The sequence below is a fragment of the Aythya marila genome, assembly GCF_965140915.1.
Source record: "Aythya marila genome assembly, chromosome: 6".
In the NCBI taxonomy this organism is placed as follows: Eukaryota; Metazoa; Chordata; class Aves; order Anseriformes; family Anatidae; genus Aythya; species Aythya marila.
Window position 1 is genome coordinate 29,548,095 of NC_139047.1, and position 15,966 is coordinate 29,564,060.

General features: G+C 41.7%; 1 protein-coding gene across 1 annotated transcript in view; it reads left to right on the plus strand.

The window, feature by feature from the left end:
- NCKAP5 (NCK associated protein 5) overlaps window positions 1–15,966 on the plus strand; it is a 364,164-nt gene that overhangs the window by 104,571 nt on the left and 243,627 nt on the right. The window contains exon 3 of the mRNA XM_082763525.1: window positions 11,655–11,732. Coding sequence (XP_082619651.1) covers window positions 11,655–11,732 — 78 coding nt within the window. The remainder of the gene's footprint in view (window positions 1–11,654; window positions 11,733–15,966) is intronic.

A 15,966-nucleotide genomic window follows, 5' to 3' on the forward strand; every position in this document is an offset into this window, starting at 1 on the left:
ATGTATTTGAAACTCTTTTTGTCCAATTACTTCAAAAATCACCCATTAATAGTAGAGAGGAAAAGCTGATCACCTTGTGACTCGCTTGTCTGTCTTCATTTTGAACTGCCATGCCCTAAGTTAATTCCATCTCAAGGTCGGCATGATTCCAGCTGAAGTTGATCCATATCACCCTTAACCACAGGAAATGTGATGTCACCTTTGTGTGAAACTAATTCTTTTAGGTCCAGGGTTAATATGTATTTTGCTTTAATTTGTCCTTTGTGTCTTAGATACTGGGAACCAAGGCATCTGCAGGAAATTGTGTATGTCTGTCTCCCAAGAGAGAGACGCGGTATCTAAATATCACCAAGTCTGCAGTAGAGCAGAAGGTACACTAACGTGACTCATCACTTGTTGCCATAGATTTTCCAGCCGATGATGAGAAAGATCTTTAAAATGTAATTCAGTTAAATGTTGTGAAGATCTTTTCCAGTAAGCCGCAGATAATGGCAAGAATTAGATTTGCAGAAATATAAAGGGCTATGCTTCTGTCCTCACTGTTAATTCACATTAAGTTTGATGTGGATTGAAAGATTCATGTTTAAGAAATACGGAAAGCTAAGTATTTCTCTTGCTATTTCACACATTAAATTAAGGACGTTTTTAAAGATACACTTTTGAATGCTAACTAGCAAGATAGGGTATAAAACAGAAAGCCATCATGTAATCTGGATTTTCACTATATATCCTGCAGAGAAGCTGACAATGAATATTTATCTAAACGAGTGTTTTCAAGCCTTTCATTTTACAGTTTATATTTGTTTTGGTCTTATTTGAATAAATATAATGTTTTGCAATAGCTGTAACTAGTATCTCTAGGCGCATAACATTTGAGGCAGATCTGCAATTCAGTGCAACAATACTCAATGGCAGAAAAATTATTAGTGTTACTGGGAGCTAAATTACCGCTTTGATTTCACCAATACCGCATCGTACCTGTGAATTCTAAAATGCAGAACAAAATTAAAGGTTCACTTTAATTTTTATGAAAAGGACATAGATTATCTTTAAATTGAGAAATGTCATTATATTTGTTTAGCATCTACTGTATATATGGCAACACTGAAGTTACAAGTGTTCAGAAGACAAAACATGAACAATGCATTAGACCACTTATAGAAGCACGAGATAATAATGATTATTAATACAATTGTTACATGCAAGAATTGAAGGGGGAGTTCTTTGCTTTGTCTGGAACACAAGTGAGGAGGAAAAACTACTAATTTCTGCTTTATGACAACCTTTATGTTATATTCTGGTACTCCTACACATTACATCTAGCAGGGTGCATCCCTGTTCTCTCCAGTACAGCATCTCCCCGCTCCACATCTGGCTCCAGGCAGTCTCCCAAGCTGCCCCCTCCATGCATTGCCGCTGCTCTGTTTGTGAGCATGGGTCTGGCTCGCAGCTTTCCATCAGAGCAACCTTTAACGCTTGCCTTAGGTGCACAGCTTTCTCCTGGCTGTGTGAAGGACACGGAGACGTCCTGCATGGCTGCTTGCAAAATGTCCCCATCACTGAGGCCAGCTGAGGAGCAGGAGCAGTGTGCCCGTGTAAAAATCCATGTGTGTGCCAGAACAGTCCTCAGTTATATCAGTTTGCATCTCATCTAGTCCGTGTAGGCTCTAATCTTGTCATGAACCCCAGTTATGAAGGGAGGCTGCTGGAGATGTGTGGTGGCTGGGATCGGAGCTCAGCATGGGACATGGGGCTGCAGAGGTCTCGGAGAAGGTTAGCTTCCTCACACACACCTCATGTAATTGTTACCCGCAAGAAAATACAGTGAGGGTCTCAATTCTGATGCATGCCTTGTGCTCAGTGGTGCCCAATGCTCAGTCAATACCCAAACTGAACGGCGCAGAGCCAAGCCTGGCAATGACAGCAGGCAATGGATGTGCCCCAGGACGTACCTGAGCTCACGCAGCTCCCTGCAGTGAGGCTGCTGGCTCTGGTTGTCGTAAGCGTGCAGACATGCAGAGGTCTGTTTGTGTGGTAGCTTTTGATTCATGCCTCTATACACAGAGTGAAAAAGCAAAGCAGTAAGAGCTTATTTATGTGCATGTTCTGTCATTTATCTGCATGTCCGTGTCTGCACCGTACTGGTTATGGATGGATGGGTGTCAGCCAGGGGCGTGCTGCTGAATGCAGCTGGCCAGGAGGAGGCAGAGTGCCAGAAACAGCTTCTGAGGAAAGGGGCTTTGCTACCTTTCTAACTCCCAGATTAATTTTTCTTTATTATAATTATGCACAAGGCATTGCAAGCAGAGCCATTGACACAAATATTAATTTCCAAAATGTGGAGCATGGCAAAAGAGCATGGCAAAATAGGGGCAGCAGGAAAAGGCATGGCCGCAATGTCTCGGAGGCAGGTCTCAGAATATTGCCCTCTCTCTGCTCATCTCCATTTTTTTTTCCTCATTTTTCCTACCGTACAACCCCTAACAGGTTGATAATTGGGCTTTTGCTAAACAGCGGGTCACCCTGGTGCTCAGAGCAGGGGGTAGAGCTGGATGTCCTCACTCTGTTTTGCCCAGTGCTGCTTGGAAGCATTTTGGGACAACCAGATTGACACCTCTGTGACACTGTGTGGGATTGTTTTGTTAAGTAATGAAATAAATTTTGCTATGGACTCTTAATAAGTGACTGATTGAACTCAGCATAGCTTTGTTTCATATATAGTTGTTTTTAAGAAGAGATACAAAGGTGAGGATACACTTGATTTTTGAGTATGTGCCTTGATCCTTGTCAGAAGTTGCCAGAATATATGCGAAGACAGCGATAATGAAGCAGTGAGAGGAACTGGTAGGAAACTTCAGGTCCCGATGTATTTGCTAGGATAGATGATAGCGGTTATTCCAGATGAGTTAACACATCTGACACATGCAGAGAATGAAGAAGGTCTTTATTTGTGACTGCCGAGTGTCTGTAATAACATTAGAATGAGATTTCCCCACCTCTGCAATAGAGCCCAGGAATGTTTTTCTCTCCTTGCTATAACTCCTTGTCTTCAGTCACCGTGAGTCTCACGTGAGCCCCATGTGTCCACGTATGTCAGATGCCTGCAACCAGCGCTTCTGCTCTGTGTTCTGCTTGGTTTGCATTCCTAAAAAACATCAAGAAGTGATTCAGAAATTATAATTACCTGGTAATGTCAGAAATTGATTAATTAAATGCTCCAGTGTTTACCCTGCATCGTTATGACTGCTAACATTTCTGGGCAATTTCTTACAGCATCAGTGTCTTTGCTGTGAGAAGTTTATTAATGTAAATTGGATTTGACATAAACAAGACTACAGCTAATTACTTCACGTACATATACACATTCTGAGCCCATAAAATCTGCACATCTTCTTGCACTCAGTTTTTTTTTTTTAACTCTGAATGTCTGTTTTTAAGTTCCTACTGCCCTAAATAACATCGAGGCCTTTCCATAGGTGGAATTTCTGAGACACAAGCTTTTCTGTCACTCCGACACCTTCTTAACTTGCACACAGCCATTAATAACCTCAAACAACCGGGAGCTGTCAGGTGTAGCACTCCACTAAGCCTCTTCATCTCTTGGCTTTGCATTTCTCTGTACAGAGGGGTTCCACACTGCCTGAGGACAAGAGCTCCCGTACTCGAGGAAACGGGGAGAGCAGCGTCCGAGCCTGCCCAGGAGATGTGGGCAGGGCACAGTGGTGCAACCTGCTCACCCCCATCTCTTCCTTCCCTGAAAAAGGCCTCCTTGTCCCACCTCCCCCTAAAATCCTTGCCTGCTGCAATGGCCATGTTGATTTTTTTTTTTTTTTGAAGCTTTCAAAGCTCAAAGAGCTCTCAGCTCTTGGCGAGGGTGAGCCCAGCCCACAGGGCTGCCTTGTGCACCTTCATCACCCACCTCTGCTGCGTCTCATGCTCCCTGCCTGCTGGCCAGGATCAGGCCCTGTGCAGTCCTCTTGAACACAGTCACAAGAAACTACACTCCGGAAGAGATGTGTATCAAAGGAGGTTGAGGGATTATCCCAAACACAAATCAAGGGCGTCCACTTCTTTTTTGGAAGCACCCCTGGTGATGCTGTAGGACACAAAGCTGTACAACCTTGGGGTTTGTTCCTGCAGTAGTGGTGTGTACCTCTTTGCTCACTGGAGCTGTTAACTGGTGTTAAAAGCTCTGTGACTTGGAGGGTGTCTAATAAATTCACATTTTTCTGGTATGATATTATCCTTTCCTATTTCACGATAATTACAGTAAATTCCAGTTAATGCTTTGTATTTGCTTTGGCTGATTTGTTTTCTTTCAAGGAAAGAAAAACAACCAAAAATAGTGTGGATTTGTCTGTTGGACAAAATGTCTGGTTTCTTATACAGCCAAACAGAAGAATTAGCTCAATATTGAGTAGAAATGACAACACTTCTCATCTCTATTATTTGCATATGTGCATAGAGCCTTTGGGGACAAAGGAATGATAAATTTTTTGGAGTAAAAGATATTGGTAGAAAAAAAATCTGTCAGGTTCTAGACACATTCTCTGTACTTACTCATTCCCATTCTCCTTTTTACTGTTTTTAGTTAGCCCTCCCTCTTGTATTTCATCCATCTTCTTGGTTTCTGACTTCACTTCCCGCTATCTTATTTTATATCATATCTCATTTTGCAAAATATTCCATTCTGTCAAATAAGCACTTTTTTGTTAATGGATCCCGGTTTGAAATTGTCTGTCCAAGTGCCTATTTTCTGTAAAATATTATTTTCATCTATCTGTTTGATCTCAGGAATTTTTCCTACCACTCACCTACTTCATCTTGGGCTGTGTTTCATTGCCCTGAGAGAAGGAAGCTGTCATACTGCTTTATAAATTGGCATTTGCCCTTTAACACAGCTGTTTCTAAAACCATTAAATGCTTTGAAAATGAGGGGCCAGAGGATTACACTGACACGGGATGCAGCACAGTGGTGTTACCACTGCCAGAGATCTTCCAGGCCATGGGAAACTCAGGCACCTGCTGGACCTTCTGCATTATTTTTATCTTGATCTTAATGGCTTGGGTTGCAAGCACTGCGATGTCCAGGTGGTGCTGCAATGATTTCTGTGGCCCCTGCTTAGCCATCTGGGTTTGGTGAGGGAAGTTTGGTGTTTCCTCCGGACCCTGAGAACAGTCCTGTCCTTACAGAAGGCAGCAGGTATTGCTGAGAAGGAAGGGGAGATACGTGCATCTCCTACAGGGGAGATGCAGCGCTGTACTGCAATGAATTATGGCAGGGTAGTGCTCACTTGTAACAAAAAGGGCTGAATTCAGCAGAGCCGTACTGATTCTGTCCATCTGAAAACTGCTGTCCTATTTTTCTGTCTGAGTCTTTCATCAGGCTTCCCTTTGGAAAGCTGAAACTATTTTTTTGTCTTTCCAGCTTTACTCCTTAGTGTCACAGGAGCTGGGCCGCTGGGACTCTTCCGTTCGTTCTTCTTCCCTTTTCCCTTCATACACTGACTTAATGTAGATCTGCTTTAATGCAACTAACCTCAGTTAGGTCAACATTTGAGCTTTTTCTCTCCCAGTACCATTGCTATCCACCTACCTGTTAGGATCTATTGCCCCTGTCCAAGCCCACATATGTTGTATAAGTGACATGAGAAGTCACTGTAACTCCCCGAGGGTGAGCAAACCAAACCAGGCAGCATCTGGAAGTCCAGGTGGTGCTGGTGGCTCCTGCCAAACCCATTGTTCACTTCCCAGCTGTGGTCTGCTAAGCTGGGGGAGAGCTCACTCGGAATACTGGTCCCAACATCTCTCGTGTATGTAACTGCCTGGGAATTGCATGTAGAAAGTGTCTTGTTGGAAAACCGAAGGTTTTGTATGAAAATGTAAAAAATACAGCATTCTCGGGTCTCACTGATCAGCAGAGCACCCACATTGATGTTCCAGAGCCTGTGCTTCTTTGGGGACAAACTGGCAAAAACCCAAATGCAGTGGGGCTCTGTGAGTCTGGGCATTGCTCCTGGGGGACGTATCATCCCTGCCTGCACGGGGTGCAGGATCTGTCCATTAGCTAACAAGCTTGAGCTATTTCAAGCTTTATTAAGCTCTGCTGTCCTCTGTGGTTGGTGACATTTAATAGGGTGCTGAGCGGAAACCAGGCAGCAGCAGGAGGAAAACCCAGCTGATTCCCATGAAAACAACTGGCTTCAGATGAGTCGGTAAATCAGTTTTAATCACTGCAGCTGAGATGTAATATGAACTGTTCACTGAGGCTTGAGTGATTTTAAACAATTAAGAAATTTGCTCAACACATTTATTAAAATAATCATTACTGTTTTTACCATAATGGTGTAATTCCACAGTATGTGCACAAGGGCTCTTGCCAGCCTTCTGCTCCATTGCAGACACTCTGAACGTACACATTTTGTTTGATCATTAATAAAACTGACAATTAAAATAACATGTTGAAATCAGGTAGGCAAATAATAAATTAGCAATAATGGCAGCTTAAAAAGATCTGATTTGCTTAAGCTGCACAGTTCAGCTTTTGTTGCTGTTGAGCACTGACAGCGAGCAGTCTGGCCAGGTGTGGTATTGAAGGAAGTGACAGAAAAATATCTAATGCAAAGAGGTTTTTATCTTTTTTAATATGTGATTTATTTTTAGTGCATAGCTGAGTAATGTTGTATAACAGACAGCTCACTCAAATCCTCAATTATAACGCTTTCAGACATGCGAAAAACACAGTCCAGACAAGAATATGTATATATATCCTCTCGGGCTGCTGGAAAAAAAGCCTCTTTTCCATCAAAGGTTTATGCGGCAGGATGATAACAAAAATAAATATTTTACAAAATGTACAATATTCTCTGAAGGCACCCTCCCTAGATCTAAAGCCTTACCCCAGGGCACCCTTCCAAGATCCTTCAAAGCTGACTTGTGTCTCCGCATTGGTGCAACAGCTCCCGTCTCCCCCTCGCAGGGCAGTCGCATCCACTCTGCTTTGCTAACATCATTTCCTAATTGCAACAGTCTGCTTTGGGCTGCAGACAGCTTTGTTGTTGTTTGATTGCTAATAACCTTTCCCTGTGAAAACACGACTTCCCCCGTTGGGGCAGGCGACCGGGGCTCCCCAAGGCAGTTCCGTGTCCCCAGGGCCGGCCGGCTCCAGACGCTCGCAGCAACTTGTCTGTGCTTTTACTGCCGTGTTCACTCCCTGTTTTTCTCAACCTCTTGGATGACAAACGCCTTCCCTTGTGAAGCCTGAACCCACACTGGTGTTTTCCTGTCTGGTTTCAGATGCAAATATCCGAGGAAGAACTGGGTGCTGTGGCATGAGGGCTGTGAGCTCAGTGTCCCAACCCCATCGGGAGCAGTGTTAGATGAGCCAGAAGGAGAACGGGACATTTGGGGCTCTGTGACATTTACCTCCCAGCCCTGCAGGAGGATGAGTACTGGCCAAAACTATCCAAATTTCCCCATTTTCTGCAACTCGGGCACCTCAGCTGTGTGTCCAGGGTGTACGCTGGGAGCTGCTTCAGAGCAGGAGAGAGGTGGCAGATGGGGCAGCTGCCTTGTCCCCACACATGTGTGGGTTTAGGGGTAAGCATCGAGGGGCCAGATCCAGACTTGGGTGCCCCAGCCCCACAGCAGCACTTCCCACCACCCGCTGCCCACTGCTCGTGGGCACACCCTGAACTTTGAGCACAAGTGGCCCTATTGAATTAAGTATGTAATCAAGTGATTTGCTGGATCAGCGACTGTATCCTTAATCCTTTTCACATATTGCTAAGCTCATTAAACTCTCTTTGATACCAAGCTGTGCAAGTTCCTTATGAGAGGCAGAGAATACGCGTTATTTCCTTAGCCTGAATTTGTAACCTTCCAGCGAGGGAACCCGGTGTTAGGAGCCTGAGGTTGCCCCTGGGTTTGCTCTGTAGCAGTGGATGGGAAAATGCTCCGGGTGCTGCATAATTGTTGATCCCCTGCCCAGCACAACAACGTGCGGATGCCAGAACAAATACCCACGGAACCAACCCAAATACTGAGCGGCGCATCCCAGGCCTCTGTGGAGGCGCTTCATTTCCTTTCTCTTCCCTTTCTTCCTGACCAGCAGACTTTCCTGCCTTTTGTCCAGCTAACAAAGAAGGGAAAAAAAAAAAGTAATTAAAGCATCACAAAGCTTGATATTTAGTCCTGTCAAAAAGCCTACGTAGGTAGGCTCGTGCCTCAGCTCAGTGCAGTGACAATTTCGGTAAAGCGATTCTCTGATTCTCTCTAAATTTTTCTAAATTAGATGAGCCGTTAAGTGACATTTGCATCCCTGCTCCTCCTGGAAGCCTGAATCTACGCAGCTGCTAGGAAGATTTCCTACCCTAGTTCAGCACGTTACAGAAGGTTTTTTCCTTAAAACAGCGCAGTTATATGCCATCACAGGAGGAGAGATGGAGCGGTGAAATCCTGGCTGGAAAGCTACCAACTTTGTTTTGCCGCTGGGAAAAAAGGGGGCGGGTTTCCCCCCTTTTGATTTGAGGGATATAAGAGAAAAGACTTGAGGCCAGGCCTCCTGCTGGTCCTGCAGGCTGGGGCAGGTGCTTGTACCAGAAAATGACGCTTTGCGTAATTTTGCATATTAGAGTCAACCGTGCTGCCCAAACCCTACACGGTGCAAGCATGCACACAACATTGCTCCAAGGAAGCCTCAAAACATTTGTAATTCCTCTCTCGATGTGATCTGTTGGGAACTGAAAAGTGTTGGTACTTTACTAAACTGCAGACTTTGTGAAAAAGTGTGGGTACTGTGGCTTCTTTTTCCAGATTTTTGTTTTAATTGAACGTGCCAAGTTATTTTAAATCACCAAGTTGCACAAAATCTCAAACCACTGCATGCTTCGTGTAGACAAAATGATAATACTGGCTTCTGGTCCAGAATTTGCAGAATTTGGCTTATTGGGATGGCTGATAACAGAAAAGCACAGAAACCTGGTCTTGGGAACAGAGACCTGGCCTTAAGCAGATGGCTCGCTTTGGACACGGCTGGCACATTAAGGTGCTAGAGAGGCGCAGAAGAATGAAAGTGCTTCCAATCATGGTATTTACATCAAATCACGACTGATTTTTTTACACTTTTGCAGATTGACAGCGTACATACTTCTGAGCTGCAGGTCTTCAAAGAGAATATTCCTGATTTGCCACAGGAAAAACCTGACATGAAGGCAAGAATCATACAGTATAAACACATGGCTTTCTTTTTCCCCATTGTCTTCATTTTCTTCACCATATTTTTCAGAAAATTGCTTCAGAATGAGTTTTTTATATTATCATGATAGAATGATGCAGAAGAAAACTGCTGATCCTATCCTTGCCTGTGGGGCAAAGTGCACTGATGAATAAATCAGGAATATTGTTTAATATTACATTAAAAATATAAAGGTATTAATAATAAGTTACAATAGGTACAATGTAGTAAAAAATAATAAGAAAAAAAAAAAAAGCCTATTCTAAAGAACTTGGTTCTGCAACTAACCATCATTATACATATGTATGGCATAATTTTTCTAAACTGTGATGTGTGTGTGTTACAGAATGACTTGTCTTGTTTTGGCTAAGAAGAAGCTTGCTGCCTACTTTACGTGGTGTACTCCGTGTGAAAAGCAGCTCAGCTGATTAACAGGGAGAGCCACAGCCCGTGCTCGAGCCAGTGTCTGGTCTAACAGCACTGGTATAAAAGCTGTGTTATGAAGTTCATGGCTTTTCCCAGTATTTACATTTTGAGTGTTTTCTGAGAGCAACATTACAAAATATGTCTACCTACAGCGGTTAGATTAAAATTCAAGCTTAGGGCAAGTACGGAGTTTAATGCAAAGTTTCACGATATGCGGAGGTTTTCAAGCAAGGCAGCCTTGTAGCAAATGGCAGCAGATGCATTGCACAACTCCCTAGGAGCAAGGTCCTGCTCTTGCTTTCTTCAGAAAACTCCTGCTCATGCCAGGAAACATTGCTGGGTACCTTTGGGGAGGATCCTTCTCAGTCAGACCAGCCTGTGGGCAGAAACATGGTGTGGAGGATCCTCCACCACTGGTAGCACCTGCTGGCACCCAAAGGTGCAGGAACAGCTCCTGCAAGGGATGGCACAAGCCCCACACTACCTTGTCCCGGCTATCTTCTGCCTCGGGGCAGAGCTGTACCGCTCAGCAACGATGGGCACCCATTGAGCGTGCTTGTGTATATGCACAGGAAAATATTTGCCATTGATTGTACGTATCTTACGTCTTTCGCTGCTTTATACAGAGTATTAAAAGTTTAATGAGATTTCAAGAAATATTGTATGACTGCCTCATACTATTACCCAATCACTTAGAGCAGTTTCAGTCCTGAGAAATGAAAATGTACATTTCTATATAAATTATGATCATTAGAATCAGCTAACATTTATCTCCAGCCTGAGAAGACATGATGATGTACTGTCCCTGCGGTGGCTGTCTCATATTCCTGATTACAAAGATAAATGGCTAAGAAGAACCAGCTGCTTTGTAATGAAAAAACATATTTGTACACAGAATAAATAATAATGCGAGTGAAACAACCCCTAATACAAACAGGAACCCCACAAAGTGGTTTTGTGATAAGTCCAAAGCTATAAAATTGGAGCTATAAAACTGGACCTTTTGTCTCCAGGAACTGTAGATGGATTCTTTCCCGGATAGCACTCCGGTACTTGTTATTTTCTGAAGTATGAGGTTGGAAACATATATATTTTTGTGAGCTATTTCAAGAGAGTTACGTTATTACTGATAGGTATTCAGAATAATAGTAATGTCGCTGTATTGTTACCAATGTCATATGAATATATCATGCTGTATCACACGTTATTCTGTGGGCTCATTCTGAAATATTTTTTATATATATACCACTCAAGTTGCCTTCCTCCTGGAAATTAAATGGTGTATTTCTATTACTGAAATATTTCTCTGATGATCATCTCTTTACATTGAGTTTAAAAAATAGGCTTCAATTTAAAAAGTACAAATTGTTCATCTGATCATGATTATTTATCAGAAGTTTGGTCTAGACACAAATACAGTATCTTTCATATAGCTGATATTGCAAGTTATAGCATCTGCAAAAGTTGAACTGGGAAATGATATAGGAGTTGAATTATAGCTCCATTTTCAAATAGGGTACATAGTATAATATTTTTCACACCGGGCACAAAATAAATATTTGAGTCAAACATTCAGCTCGCTTTGATATATACCTCAAGTAAACAAAATGTACACCAAAATAATGACAGCACCAAAACACTGATGAAAAGTTATTTTTCAGTCCAAATCCAAGGTATATAATTCTGGGCTTAGAATATGGATACGTATTTATATGTACTCTAATTCATTTGAGCTGCTTGCAGATCCTCACTGCCTTTCATCTTCCCCTCACATAATCACTGAGGAGTGTGTTGGGCTACTACCTTACTCATTTGGAATGAATAGAAATTTGATTTTAATCTAGATTTTTCATCATTGGGACTTGTATGTATGTGGGATAACCTTGGGTGCAAAATGAAGGTGGACTCCACAAACTATCACTGCGTCTTTCACTCAAACATTTACAAATGCTTTGAACATTGAAGAAATAACTTTTGCTCCTTTTTCTTTTAGGAATATATGGACTCAAACAAATACATAGAGCATCTAGTGACTCAGCTGGAGGAACAACGCTGGAATTTATGGAGGCAAGTACAATAGATATACATCTTTATTTATGTTGTTCTGTTGGAAGAAATACTCCGCTCCATAGTTCTTGATTTCAAATAAATGGTTGGGTATTGAGTTTCTGCACTTTTAGTGCTTTGCGGACTGCCTCTTTACCGAGTCTTACCTAAATGAAATAACTCAGTAAGGCATCACACACCAGTTAAACTTTGATACTCAGGGCAGTTAAATACATGCACAGTTTTCCCGTCCTATTTTCGAAGCAGTGGATGCTAACTCTATTTCAAATTCTTTTAATTGGATTGAATTTAATAAATGCTTTGATATTCTTGAGTGTAAGTGTTTTGGCACAAAACCCAGCATAACAGCATTTTAGATAGCATAACAGAATTTGAGAGTTTCAAAACTGAATAAGCAAGATTTTAAAATTTTGCAGTATTTTTGATAGTCCAGAATTTTCTCTTTCTCCTATGTTCATATTGCTCAGTGCAGGTTGCCCAGATTTAACTCTGATTTAAGCAAAGCAGCAATTTCCATATGCTAATGTAAAACTAGTGGTCATTTTTACTCTGCCACACAGCAACTGTGATAATTGCACCAGCTCTTCTGAAGATCTCCTCAAAATTTGTGTTCCTCTGGTACGATGGCTGTAGGGCCTTGCAAATCTCTGGGCATTCGTCCGATCTAGTAAATGTCATTTACTCACAGGGGTAGGTCGTCCGCTCTCTTGCAAAAAGGTGCTTCCCTCATTACAGACACAGTTTCCTCTTTACAACAACCACTTTATTACATAATTTACTTCAGTAGTTTTGCTGCTGTTTTACTGTTGATGTCTTCACTGGGTAGGACAAACTCGGGCATTGTTTGCATCTTCACAAAATTTATCAAGTGTCATCTCTAACTGTGACACATTGGCACAAATACTGAAGATTTTTTAGGTATTTCTGCAGTACTGTTCTCCAGCTGTATTTCAGGGCTGTTCTGATGTAAAATGATAAAGATAGCTGAGAAACTACCTAATCTCAAGAAGCCTCAGAAGTCTCATGCTCTTAATGAGTTAATTATCTCTTGATCACTTTTAAATTAATTCTTCCAGAATTTTATTTTATATAGAGTTGTTATCAAGCTGGTATAAAGAGATCTGTATGACAGCACTTCACAGTATTTCCTTGTACTTATATTTACTTAAGTATGCAGTATCTCAGTATTAACTGCTCAGTATCTCATATTTTTATAGTTAATAGCTAGATTCATATCTAGAATAACTTTTAATACAGAGGAAATGGAATAATACCAGTGATGAAACTAATTCAATGTTCTCAAGTCATATATTTTTAAATGCAATATTTGATTTAACTTTTTTTTTCTAAAGGCATAGAAGAGATGACAATCTCTATTAATACATATTCAACTGTAAATTAATCTTTATAGATTAATTTAGTCTTTGTAGACTAAAACCTGATTCTCCTTAGTTCTGATCAAGGGGAGACGTAATGATCTGTCTGATTTTTCAGTTGAATGCCTCTCATGCACAGAAGAAGTAGCTTTGCAGATGACAGTACTAGTTAGCATGCATCTCACAAACTTCCTGTCCTGGAGGATATGAAAGTAGTGTTACAGCATTTAAAGCGTACGGCATTTGAGATATGGGCTTCATCTTTTTATAGGGAAAACTCTGAAAGCTTGTGTGTAATTCCTGCTTTAAAAAAATACAGAAATAGTCAAAATAATTGCTATAAAACCCATAACTTTACCTTTAAGATCACAGTATCTGGGAAATTGTGTTTGTCCGAATGAAGGTAGTAAGTGTGGAAGACAATGCAGTGGTTAAGTATAAATGAAAAGGAAAAAAATTAAGAGATGAAAAAGTCTGAAAAGTGTCAGAGAGCGACTTCATTTTATTATGAACAGACATTCAGATGTGGTCTGAAAATTCAGTGTTTTTGGAAAACTCAAGACTAATTTTTGTTTTTAATGTTAATTTACGTTTAACGTTATTTTTATGGTGTGTTGGCACAAAAGGTTAAGACTTAAAACGAGCCCTAGAAGGTAAACCCTTCTGGTTTGCCAGCCGTCTTTGAACACTTCATTTCTCTCTTTTAAATCTGTAATATGTTTCATCTGAGGATTATGCTAATAGCTCACACGACGCAAGGGCAGGACTAGACTGTCTACAGGCAGACAGATGTCCTAATAAATCAGCATGGACCTCTTCTCAGACTTCATTATGCTCTTGATTTGTGACTACCACAGTTTTAACCTGGTGGGTCACTGGGCGCTGAACCTGACACTGACCGATAACCCCGACTTTACTCTAGGCGAGCTAATAAAAAGGGCAGACACAAATCCTCAGCGCTTAGCTCCTTCAGTGTTGCTTACAGCCGGACAGATTTATAGCAGCCGGGCTAAGACCGAGGAGACTAAAGCCGATGTCATGGTGCGCATATCAATTTTACATTTCCTTTACATTTCCACATGTAAAATGGGACCCTAAAAGACATGTGGGGGCAAAAATTTCTTTTCATTTTAGAGGACTACTGTTTATACATGGCTTAAGCATCTGCTGTCGAACATTTATTGCTGTAATTGCAGTCCCCGGAGATCTGGCTGTGGTTAGCTCACGTTTTATAGCTTTCTGCTAAAGCAGGCCTTTAGCCCAGCTTTGGAGTTCCTGTTCTTAAAGACCTTCGCAACGAGCAGAGTTACCCCACTAGCACATGGGCACGTGGGCTTTCTTAAGCTTTTCTGGTGCTGAGGAACTTCCAATAATTATTTTCAGCTGAAGAACGATGAATATGGCAGCATGCTTGAGTGGTCAGTGGCTCCCCCCATTTCTCTGGCTTGTTAGAACAAAATAAACTTATTTGATGTGAGGCAAATTCAACTCCCGTTGCCAACATTTATCAGTGGAGTTACATGAATAACATGTATCAGTGTATGAGCTTGAGCTAGAGCACTGCTTTACTTTAGATTTCTCTGCCCTATCGTGCCTGGAAATAACTTTAAATAGGACAGAAAGGGGTCATGGGCGAGGGGAGCTCCTGCAGTGGCATTTCTCACATACTCATTTAATGCTCGTTCTAATTCGGCTGACCTGTATTACTCTGTAGCATCCTTTATGGCAAAATCACATGAAGAAACAATGTGAGAGGCAGAAATTTGCTCCTACAGTCTTTGCTAATTGACCTTGACAATAGATCATAATTTTTTATTCTTGACACTTAGGTCAATGACAGCAATTAGTACTTCCCTTAACAGAAGGGAGAATTTCAGCACATCGAAATATGCAAGGGTCAGGTCCTGTTCTTAAGGACGTTCATGGGAATTTTATTATTAGTGCTCCTGGAACCGGGACCAAACCTTCAGTCTGTTTTGGTGAAAGCGTTAGGATATACTGCATATAAAGCATGGCTGCTTTTCAGACATGACAATCATAAAACAAACCACGGAGCAACAACACCTTATTACCTTGTAAAAGGAAGGAAAAACACAGAGGGGGAGCACCACAAAATTTGCGAGGACCAGATGGCATCTCACCGACTTCGTGTTTTAAAAACAGAGTTTACTAAATAGATTTGCTCTACTTTCATCTCCAGCATTAGCATGCTTCTATGCTCCTGGGTTTAATGCCTGTATACTAAAGAGGTGCCAAGCATTAAACAGGTTGCTTTTGCTGTAATCACAAACTTCCATTGGGAGACCATAATTGCTAACAAGCAAAATAGCTCTGCAAGAATTCTTAATGGTAAGCACAGATTAAAATAACAACTGTGATTAGCTTTAAACTGCTTGACTAGAAAAGGACTAATCTTGGGGGAATAAGTTGCATGGCAAACAAATGAAAACCCAATGTATGATATTACAGTAATGAAGGCTATGAAAAAACCCAAATGCTACCCCAGCTCCATAAGGTCATGCTCTGCGCAAATATCTTTTTCTCGTCAGGGGCTTAGTAACTTGGTCTGAGTGGAACTAAGGTCAAAGCAGCCAGATACTGGGGCTGCAACCCTGGTTTAACCCTTTCTGGAAGATTCTTAATAACAAATGTTGCCTCTGGTCTATGATGCTAGCCTGAGTTACAGACTGTATGCAGAATCTTGCCAAAATGCTGTTTGTAGCCCATGACCAGCTGGGATTGGTTTGGTTGGTTTGATTTGTAAGAGCGGGAGGTTTCCTTCCCCTTTGCTTCTTGGTATTCAGTCCCCTGCCTTATCCCACCATCTTGCCAGTGGATAAAGCCAGGAAAAGGTGTTCTGTG